We start from the raw sequence: 11,033 nt of genomic DNA on the forward strand, positions 1-11,033 counted from the left end.
TCCCTTGTTCATATTTTGCTGCAGGATCGTCCAAACAGCAGTTCCGTCTGGGTGTGGCGCAGTTGGGAGGCAGCAGAGCAGCCATGCATGTAAAAATTAAAACCCAGCCCTGTCTGCACAGACACACACACACAAACTCACACAGCCAGAGTTCATGTGAAGGAAGAAGATATTTTGCAGCCCTGCAGAAAGTGTTTTGAAATCAGTCCAGGTTTGTGCTGGAGTGGAGCGTGTCTGAGGATGTTTGTTTTTCAGCAGCGTTTATGTCTTTACCAACTGTAGGAGGGGTTTTTATCATCTCCGTCCTGTCTCTTATGTACTCAGCAGTTGCGTGTGTGTGGTTTGTGTAAACAGCCAACAAGAATCATCTTTTAACTGTGTTTATTCAAAGATGTAAGAAAGCATTTGAATGATTCAAAGCAGCAACAAGCAGCATTTTGGATGATTGATGTGACCGTTAATGTGAGCTCACATCAGACAAGTAATGTTTCAATACACTGAATGATTGTGTTAACACTTTAGGTAGTTTTTAATGAATGCCACTGGGCCAAATCAGCTCAGAGAGAACAATCAACAGTCAGTGAAAATCAATAGTTGCCAACTCTGGAAAATATGCTGTGTGTAACGTAGAAACAGCCTATATAAGCTCATTAAAGTCCACACTTTTAGTCAAACTCGGCGGCAAACCTAAAAGCAAAATGTGTCGTAAACATCCGAGGAAAATGAAGGCACAGACAACATTTCATAGTCTAACAAACACAGCTCTTTTTCTATTTCCACCACTTCATAATGGTATTAGAACAATAGGTTACACCCAGGATAAAATGACTGCTGAGAACATAGGCGCATCCGTCTGGGTTTGAGCAGTGCAAACATTACCAAGATATTTGGACAGGGCGGACAGAGGGATATTACACAAACTTCGTGTGGACACAGCATCAACAACGTGTTTCAGTTGTCAAATATTAAACAAATATCTTGTTTTGCTTTAGAAAGATACTTAAAAAATCCACATTTTATGTCACTAAGGGAATAGGAACCAAGACAACGGGGACGACAGTAGGGGGCGGAGAGATTTTTAATTTATTATTCATCCTCTAATTTGACATTAGAGGTCAGTGTATGTTCCTCCTGTGCTCTCTCCCTCCTCCTCCTCCTCCTCCTCCTCCTCCTCCTCCAGTCTCCTCCTCGTCTCTCTTCCCTCCTCATTTGTCCGGATTCATATTCTGTTTGAGTGTTTTGGACTTGCAGAGTTAATGGTTTACTGCATCCGTACATCAGCAATATTTGTGTCTAAGAAGCTCAATTTGTGAGTATGTGTTCATGGAGAGTGTACATGGTATTTTTTGGGTGTTTTTGGATAGTCAGTGCTGACGCTTTCTCTTTAAAAACTGCTGTGGTCAGTGCTTGCTTCTCCTCGCTCCCAATATCAAATTAAACACTCCAGTGATGCCCAGCTTTCTCTAAAACTCTGTGTCTCTGTGCAGAAACTGGACACATAGACCCAGTCCTCATCGAGCGCTACAACACCCCAGGCTTCGTCGGCTGTCTCTCGCGGGTACAGTTCAACGGAGTCGCCCCCCTCAAGTCCGCACTGAGAACCGCTGCTCAGGCCCAGGCTACGCCGACTGCCGCTCAGCCGGACAGACAACCTGAAGCCGCCTTGCCGGTGTCTTTCCAGGGCAAACTGGTGGAGTCCAACTGTGGGGCGTCACCTCTCACCATCCCACCAATGTCTGCTGCAACAGATCCCTGGCGTCTGGACAATACAGGTGAGGATTAACCCGAATATCCTTAAGAAGTAATTAAGTAATGAGAAGTGACTTCCGACTTTAACAGCACACCTGGCAATTGCAAACGAAATGTACTTCTGTCTTGAGAATGGTGACATAAAGAAGCACATGTGAACATACAACCTCAGTAATCGATCCCTTTCATACCTACATACTCTCCCTCTGTCTTGGACATGTAGGCTTACATGGTAAATACACTTACATGCTCAGATACCACACTAGTGTGTAGTATTTCAGAGTGTGTATGCAGCCGTTTTTCTTCAGGCTCGGTGGCAACAGTGCCTTTGGGAACGTTATCCTCTGAGCGCTATCAGAGATCGATCACATACATTGACCTGGACTCCAGGTCCAAACTCCCGGTCAGCTTTCCACCATCCTATCACAGGAAGGATTAGTATTTACACTGCTTTAAATTTTCTATAGATAGATCTGATATATAATTCATCCAGTCCTCCCTCAATGATCATTGTCATCTCATTGATTGAACTTTAAGTTTTTACTTTACTGGTCCTCTCCTCTCTGCTCTCTCTGTCCTCGTCTCTCATCTTTTGATGATGAATTCTTGACATTTTATCCCAGCACACCCAAACTGCTGACATCCTATAATTAGTCTGATTGCTCTCTCTTCTCCACTATCACCTTCCATTTTCTCCCCCTTTTCCCTCCTCAGCCTGCTCTTCTCCATCTTACTCATGCTCTTTGGAGAACGATGCAGTCAGCAGCAGAAATAGCTGACAGCTCATTCCAGGGTTAAGCCATTTGTGGGAGTGTACTCGTGTTTGCAGGTTGTTGTGTGCTGTAACATTTGATTATGCGTGTCTGCAGCTCTATCTATGCTTTTACACTTTCTATATGGACAAAATGGACAAATTTAAAAAACTGTCATTGGAGATAACAACAATATCTTTGTTCTCATGTTACTATCTCCTCTGCTCATTCATCACCCCGCACTCTTATCCATTAAGGGAGAATCAAAGCTATTAGATGATTGCTGCTGATGAAGTGTGTTCTGTTTTTGCTTCAATGTTGAAAAACCAATTCAGCACGAGTAATGCCTACAATTAATCCATGTGACTTTTTGACTTTTATTTTTGTGTTGCTGCAAGCAGTACTGTGACTGTCTGTATTTGCCTGACCTTGAAACCCATTGGTTTGGTATTTTCATGTGCACAAATTGCTCTAGTGTAGCTATTCAAGTTAGTTATTTTACTAGTATGAATATTAAACACTTTAGACATTCTTTTAGTCTATTTATGTGTGAATATTTGGTTTTAACGTTTCTTCCTTCTTGCTGTACTCAGATGCAGAATTCCCCTTCAATGAGGAGCGAGTGATACCTGATGGAGTCAACAGAGACTCGGCCATCATTGGAGGTAGGTATAGATTTGAGGTGTAGAGAGGTGAATTCATATTACATGCTGAAAAATAACATCAGAAGAAACCACTGATTAATGTTGTGCTAAGAAGTATTTTAAGATGTTTGTGGTCCTGAGCTGTTTAAATATAAAAAAGCATTAGACATTTTGTCACTTTTGCTGTTTCTCTATAATGTCATACCATAGAAAAATAAATGTCTTTTAACATAGATTGTTAAAAGAATCATCAATCAGTCATTGTGAGAGGAGGCATTTTCTTCCAGACTCTCTTGTGAAATGCCACCAATTAAAGACTTAAAACCTTAACACGGTTACCCCCAAATTTTTATCAATTTCCAATAAAGGACAACTCTGATACCACTAAAATAGGCCTACTCTCCAAAGATAACATACGTTGTTTTGGGAGTCATCAGCAATCGACCTATTCCGTCGTTTAGGTATAAGGGCGTGTTGACAACAATAGGGCTGCAACTGTGAACGCAGCAGTGAAAATGCTCATTATAATTTACCAAAGACATTCAATAGATTCTCCTGTTTGAGAGACTGGAACAAGGGGCTGTTGGGCAGTTTTCTTTATAAAATGACTCAAATGATTGATCAGATGTTTTTTCTGTCAATGAACTAATAAATAAATCGACTAAATGTTTCAGCCCTACACTGAAACCTTGCTCCATAGTTGGTTAGTTGAAAAGTAGTAGCTGTGATTAAAAATACCCAATAACATGATGTCTGTGTCCTCTGCAGGTATCATCGCAGTGGTGATCTTCACCATCTTATGTACTCTGGTGTTCCTGATCCGCTACATGTTCCGTCACAAAGGCACCTACCACACCAACGAAGCCAAGGGCAGCGGAGAGTCCGCCGGCGAATCCGCGGACACGGCCATCATCGGCACGGACAACCCAGAAACCATCGACGAATCAAAGAAGGAGTGGTTCATCTAACAGCCAATTATGGGACTTTTAGAGAGGAAGTGATTCGTCAGACCACCAGTTGCCACAGAGATGGAGGCGGTTTAATTCAATGACGAATCACGCGAGAAATGAAGGAAAGGCCATTCAATAGGACAATAATCTCCCAGAGAGGGCAGGGACGTGGGAAAGACGTGTACAGAAATCTTTTTGTTTGTTTGTTTGTTTGTTTTTGTTTTTTTTTTATATATCCAGAGTATTAGAAAGAGAAGAGGGACAGTTATGCAGCGGAGCACAGCTGTAAGAGACTGTACATGTATATACTAACTGGCTTGTCCTTCTTTGTATTGTGCTTGGGAGTTTTCAGGAGTCCTTTGAATACTGTATATGACAAATAATTATACTTACTGGGTCGTGTGATAGCACAGATTTATTGCCAGTCTCTGTTGCATTTTGATTTTATTTTTTAACAAAAATCTTATATCAAAAATGATCAAATCAACATGCCAAACCCTTTTTTTTCCCTCATTTATCAGGCTGCGGTTGCACCAGTCTGTCAACGCTCGACATATCGACATGCCACCAACAGTATCCTGTGGTAATATAGAGGTGAATGTGGATGCCAAAAAAATCACTTTGTAAATACAATATTTTGTGGGGTTTTTTTTCTTTTTAAAGATTTATCCAGAGTCCGATACATACAGTAAACACTAATGAAAAATGTCAGATCTATATTACAATGATATCATATGTCTGTCCATTACATTATATATGTATGAAATATAGTTTTTATGTTTAAATCTTATGACATTCGATTGTATGGGACATTCCTTTCTGAGGAAGGGCAGAGAGGGGTTTCTCAGAGCATGATGGGAAATCATGACACTCCATTGTTGGTTCAGCTCAGAACGGCAGCTTTCTTTTCATCTGGAATGGGTGAAACTGGGAGCCTTTACTCATTCAGACTTGAGTAGTCGGTTTCTCTCTTTGCCAAACACTTGAGTCTTACGTCATTTACCGATGAGTTCAGATATTTGCGTTGAACTTTAGATTTTCAGTTGACATTTTTACAACTTGGACCGACGTTGGGCAGTGGCTTTACAGTGCGTGCCTGCACCTGCGCGTATATGTGTAGTTCAGATGAATAGGATTTGTTTTGTTGCACAGACAGATTGCCAGAAAAGACAGTTAGGAAAGTGAAACAGATGAGATCCAACTACTTTCCTGACACTTGATTAGCTGTGTTGATGCGCTAAACTCTATGTATTAAGTTGGTTAGCAGCATTTAACAAATAAAATCATTAACACCTAATATTTGTTCAAGATCCGTGAGTTAAGATGATAATTGGCTTACTTATCCATTGTGTGCCTTCAAGGTGTCGAGCCATGATGTCACCTTGGCCCCGACTACTTAACACAAACTCACTACAAAAACATGACTGCTGCTGCATTAATTCTTAATTAATTCTCATTAATTAGAGTTTTCAGGTGTTTGTGTTCTTCTGGATTTAAGTGGTGCTGTTTTCACTTACCAATGGCTCTCAGTCAGAGATGAATTCAGAACGCTCGGGTTAAAAAAATCCAGCAAAGTTCTCTCTAATCCAAAAAAAAGTCAGACTTTTTTAAACAAACCTCTGTACATTCTTAAGCAGAAGGATCAGCTACACTGACGTGCAGGAGAGCTGCACCCTATACGGTACAAAAGCCGTTTACACCTACGCTCTGTGATGCACATACACACGCAAACATGCATGTCGGATAGAGCATGAGTCAAGGTTGTTTGTTCAATTACAAGAGCAACGTGTTCAGGATGAGGAGGCTGCTGCTTTGTCAACACTGAATTGAGTTTCACTCTTACAGTGCCACTGTTGTCCTACATACATTCAAAAGATGTACAATGTGTATTTTCTAACCATGTTATTTTTCCTGTCATTGTTGGATACGTTTACCTTACCGTAGCATTTACAGAACGGTGTGTTCCAGTGGAAACCAGCTGCCAACTTTGTTATTTTGTTCTGAATTTGCTTTATCATGTGTCTGTCTGGTGAAACTGCTGCCATGTCACCCTGTTTCATGAATGATTTTGTACATCCTAGTCACCTCGTGGTTGAGTGCTAACTGTAGATCACTTCATCGAAGACATTAGGACAGCTGGTGAACTCAGCCTGCCTTCTTCTGCGGCCTCAAAGAAGACTTTTTCAGTCCACACATCACATCCATGAAGGCAAACGAGTGACTTTCCTTTCTTTTTTAAATAATTATATTACTTGGACTATACATAAACACGCACACACATTCTTGACATGTGGTTAGAGCAGAACGACGATGGTAATGGATTATCAGCTCCAACAGACAAAACCATAACCCATATGTTTTTCTTTCAGTTCTGTTGAGTTCAATAAAGAGTGTTTGATCTTTGATCTCAGTGTTTTTCTGTGCAGCTCTTTAACACTTATCAGTCAAGATATTAAAGACATTCATGGGACATCTGGAGCTTTATAGTGTGTATAGTAATAATCATAACATGCCTTTCAATTTGACTCATGACCTACAGCTACAGTACATGTCACAGCCCTTTAATTTAGTGAAACTGACATAAAATAAAAAGATAATTAAGAAGTGCAGATGCAGTAAATTATTTATTTTGAAGGATGAGTCAAAAACAATTAGTACTGTAATAGCTACCATCAATAAATGGTAAATATATAGTTAATTAAACTTTAGTTAGCCATTATTTCACTGTTTATTGTAATGTTGCAACTCGCGTTTATAATTTAAAAAACATTGTAAATGTTTAATAATTATATCTATAAACATTATTTGGAGGGCCAATATAAAGTTGTATCAAATCTTTTATAAACCTTTACAATTGCTTTATAAATGGTTTATAAAGCATTTCATTCTTTTTTTCTATAGTGAAATAACTCAAGTTAAATGAACTATAAACTTACCATTTATTAATGATGGTTATGGTAAAGTGTTACCAATAAATCACAAAGCTGCAAACACATCATCTTTTTGAAAAATATGGTACCCTCAAGATTCATTGGCGGTGGCCCTCACTCTGCCTCAGCTGACAGACTGAACTTCAAGAAAGGCCCCTGCTCAACCTCACGTTTGTAATGAATCTGTTCACTTTGTTCAGCCCGGCAACTACGGCACCACACTGACAGCGGTGGGAGACAAAGCAAAGGCTGGCCTATGCTCATTTTCATACCTGTTGAGTTTGCAGGCCTGAAATCTAGTAGACAAAAGTTGAAAAATGTGAAGAGGGAATGAAAACAACTACACACATTGTCTAACTGGTGATTTATTGTCTGAACCTTATGTCAGTCCTCACTCAATATATCACATTCTGAGAGAAATTGCAGTATTTTTTGTAATTCTATCTACATTATATCTAGTGTATCTATCCAGCTATCTCTTGCCCTTACGAGGATTGTGGAAGCAGCTCATTTTTAACACATTTAAAAGTTATTCTCATTTTGTGTTTGCAGGCTTTAGCCTCTTACTTTGTTATTGTTACATGATGTTATTGTCATTAGCTTATGATGGGCAGTTCAATAAAATGTGAAGGTCTGTCAGAGACAGGTGATAGACTGCCCCCTTGTGGTCAGATGGTGTTACTTCACAGACATGGAAAAACAGCATTCACTGTATTTGTCCCTATTGTAAGGGTAAGTGTATTCAACAGGATGGATTACACCACATCAACAGGTACTAACAAAATAGATATGAGAAGAACGATAAAACTGTGTTAATCATTCTACAATTAAAAAAAAAAAACTTAAGACTATGAAATTAGTATGTATAATAGTAAACCTCTTTTAAAAAACAGTGTCTACACAAAGTGTACTAATGAGGCTGTACAACCGCAAAACACTGTCTTTGAGGAAGTGACAAGATAATAGAGGGGATAAAGGAGGTTTTAGAAGTAGTTTTACAAGCAGAGCAAACAATGAGAATTAGCTTTGTGCTCTGGGAGGTTCAATATGTTAACTGATTTGATTAAGATGTGTCAGTCACATCAATGTTTTCAGTCCAATAATCATGAACAGTGCTCAAAATATATTTATAATGAGATTTAAAACCTTGACCACTGCTCAGTGCTCAACAGTGTGTGTGTGTGTGTGTGTGTGTGTGTGTGTGTGTCTTTATTTCTGACCTGGCCTGCTCCTAGGCTACTCTTTTAGCATTAGCATTGCATAGCATTTTCCTGGCTATGAAAATACCCGGATCTCCGGATACCCATAGAGCATGCGCACTGGAGAATTCCGCCGACCGACCGAGCCGGCTAACTTCCGGTTTAGCGACCAGCTAACTTGAAAGGTGATAAAATAATTTCAAAGAAAGAAAGAAATTATTTGTTTGACTAAAGGTGTAACTAAAATTACTCGTTTGACTAAAAGTGTAGAGGAGCCGCTCCTCTACACTTTTAGTCAAACGAGTCATTTCACAGAGGTTGTGACGCTCAAAAAATGTATCCACCGTTTTACAGACGCGTCTTTCACAATGTTAGCTTATGGGGAAAACTTGTCAACAGATTGCTGCCTGAAGTTGCTACACTTCCATTAGAAGACCAAACCTATTATAAGCTGACTCTTATCTTTTCCTTTTCAATAGTAAAACCAAGATATTTTTACCCTTTGACAGCCCTGTGTGTTTTGTATCCTCACTTGTGACAAACCCTTAAACTTCCTGACAAACACTATACACTATGGTAATGTACTTTAGTATTTCTGGGGATCTGGTTTTTTTTTTTGTTTTTTTTTTCTTAATGTCTGTTAATTACCACCAGGAGACAGTATGTGGCATAATTTACAGTAGTAAGCAGTTTGAAAAACTGCTGCTTCTCTGCCAAGAAGGACTCACAGAACATTAAACGTGTATTTATTATTTTATTGGCTTATTTCAACAAAAGATAAAACACTACAAAAGAAAATCAGCAGTTAAAAAAGTCATGCTTGTAATAAAAAACAAACAAGTAAACTGACAACTTTCACAGTCTCCTCCATTCCTTCCCTTTGTCTTACGATCAGCCCTTTGTTGTTCCGCTCTGATGACACACAGTTAATGCATGAGTTGGAGAGAATGAGGTCTGAATTGGGATCAGGGTTGGTCTTTGGTAGGCAGCAGGGATTGGAGCAAAATGCTTGAGTTTAATTGTCTCAGGTGCAACTTTGTGATGCAGCAGACAGACACCACAGCAAGGGGCTGGGGGAGGGGGGTGCACAAGACTCTTCTGAGATGAAAGCCTGCGACCTCAGAGAGCAGGAGATTAGGAATAGCAGGGGACACCTCAGACCTCGGGACACTCAGCTGTAATAACACAAATGGAGAGGTCAGTGAGCAAGGGTCTGAACTGTTTACAGTAACAGTTCAAATGCATGCATAACAATATTTATGACATACCATTCTGAGGCAGCATGACAATGTTGTCGGCAAGGATGCCGGTCTCCAGTGAGAACTGCATGAACTTCTGCTGCATGACAGTATTGGCCTCAGTGGTGCGACCTGCAAACACAGAATGGGATGTTTTAACCTAATCCTGAATCCACCAATTCAACACACACTACCTCCCCACAGGGACACACAACACCAGCTGCTGTGGTGTGACCGATCGCAGACTTACTGTAAAGCTTGTTGAGGACCTCAGACACTCCGTCCTTTGTCTTGATTGTGTGGACCAGGGCATAGTCATTGTACACAACATCAACAATGCGCATGTCGTTCTCATTGTTCCAAACTGAGGAAAGCAGAAATACAAAAGTCAGGCTGTTGAATTTTTGCGTTTGCATTTCTCTTATTTGTTAATGCTTGTGTTTGTGCTCTACTCACCCTGGCTACGGAAGGTGAAGCGTCCTGGAGTCTCAGTTTTCTTTGCAAGATGGGTCATTCTCCAGCAGGTACCATCAGCACTACAAAGAACCAGGTCAGTGTTATTCATCATTTTTTTTCTACATGAGAATCTTCAGGATATTTGGACTTTTTTGGCACTTGAAGAACATATTAGTCACTCACTTCAGGTTGGCATAAGAGAGGTCAAGGTCTCCTCCAGCAGTTGGCACCAACATGGCAGTGCCTGTCTTCATCCCTGCCTTGTGGTTCACAAACCACTGAGCATTAGTGGCAAAGCCGACCATGTACCACTTTCCTGCCGCCTGAAAGAAAGACAGACAATTGGAAACAAAGGGTGAGAGGTTATCTAATCTGCAGCACATGCATCAACCATTGAGTTCAATACTAAGAACTTTTCAGTGCTCTTTTTCCCTGTGATTTTCCAAATTTCTTGCAGTGTAAGGCTTCTCTCTTACCTTTTCCAGGTCGAAGTCTCTCATAGGCGTAACATCGACGCAGGCAGCCAGGGTGCACATCAGGGTGGCCAGCATGCTCAGCAGTGTGTTCCTCATGGCTTTTCCGTGATCTGGGGCTTCTTCTGCAGTGAAGTGAAGTATCAGGACGAGGTGAGGAGGAAGAGGCCACTGGAGGCTTCTTATATCCTGCAGAGTCCTGCTCCCCATCCTCCTCCTTCTCCTGTCTCCTCCTCCCTCCTTCCCTCCTACCGCTCGCTTGTGCATTACAAAAACTCTTTGGCCTTCACCCACCGGCATGCAAATCAGTGCCGTTACACAACTGGCACGTGTGGATGGAGGAGGGGGAGGTGAGGAGAGAAGAAAAGGCAGAGTGGATACATAATAGGGTCCTTTTTAACACCTCTCCCCTTCTCCCGCCCCCTTCACAAATGCTCTTGCATGCCTGGACTATTAAAACAGCTGTTTGGTAAGAGCGCAACATTCTTTAACATGTTGCACATGAAAACTCCAAAAAAAAACACACCACATAAGGATGAATAAGGAAGAAGTGATTTGAGGCACTTTTGCTGAGTTTTAGCATCAACTCTGTGAGCCAGTAAACTCAGCTAGAAATAAAATACAAGTTAGAGCTTTCTGGAT

General features: G+C 40.7%; 2 protein-coding genes across 2 annotated transcripts in view; one reads left to right on the forward strand and one right to left on the reverse strand.

Annotated features, from left to right (window-relative positions):
- The window catches only part of cntnap2a (contactin associated protein 2a), a 329,832-nt gene extending 325,719 nt beyond the window's left edge, over nt 1-4,113 (forward strand). Inside the window, exons 25-27 of the mRNA XM_073488060.1 lie at nt 1,488-1,772; nt 3,095-3,166; nt 3,914-4,113. Of these exons, the coding sequence (XP_073344161.1) occupies nt 1,488-1,772; nt 3,095-3,166; nt 3,914-4,113 (557 nt within the window). The remainder of the gene's footprint in view (nt 1-1,487; nt 1,773-3,094; nt 3,167-3,913) is intronic.
- Nucleotides 4,114-9,080: 4,967 nt separating this feature from the next.
- LOC141014799 (lipocalin-like) lies at nt 9,081-10,779 on the reverse strand. Its single transcript, XM_073488713.1, has 6 exons — nt 10,395-10,779; nt 10,102-10,241; nt 9,919-9,998; nt 9,713-9,826; nt 9,493-9,594; nt 9,081-9,399 (listed from the first exon to the last, which is right to left on the reverse strand). Exons 1-6 carry the CDS (start codon nt 10,689-10,691, stop codon nt 9,380-9,382), a joined length of 753 nt encoding a protein of 250 aa, XP_073344814.1. The 5' UTR covers nt 10,692-10,779; the 3' UTR covers nt 9,081-9,379.
- Between the last annotated feature and the right edge of the window lie 254 nt (nt 10,780-11,033).

This window comes from Pagrus major, chromosome 19 (genome assembly GCF_040436345.1).
Source record: "Pagrus major chromosome 19, Pma_NU_1.0".
In the NCBI taxonomy this organism is placed as follows: domain Eukaryota; kingdom Metazoa; phylum Chordata; class Actinopteri; order Spariformes; family Sparidae; genus Pagrus; species Pagrus major.

Excerpts from the sequence above, each read along its gene's own strand:
- LOC141014799 (XM_073488713.1), bottom strand. The coding sequence starts at position 10,691 with ATGCCGGTGGGTGAAGGCCAAAGAGTTTTTGTAATGCACAAGCGAGCG. Across the intron at positions 10,242-10,394 it reads GAGACTTCGACCTGGAAAAG|GCGGCAGGAAAGTGGTACAT; the intron begins GTAAGAGAGAAG and ends TCTTTCTTTCAG. Across the intron at positions 9,827-9,918 it reads CTTCACCTTCCGTAGCCAGG|TTTGGAACAATGAGAACGAC; the intron begins GTGAGTAGAGCA and ends TGCTTTCCTCAG.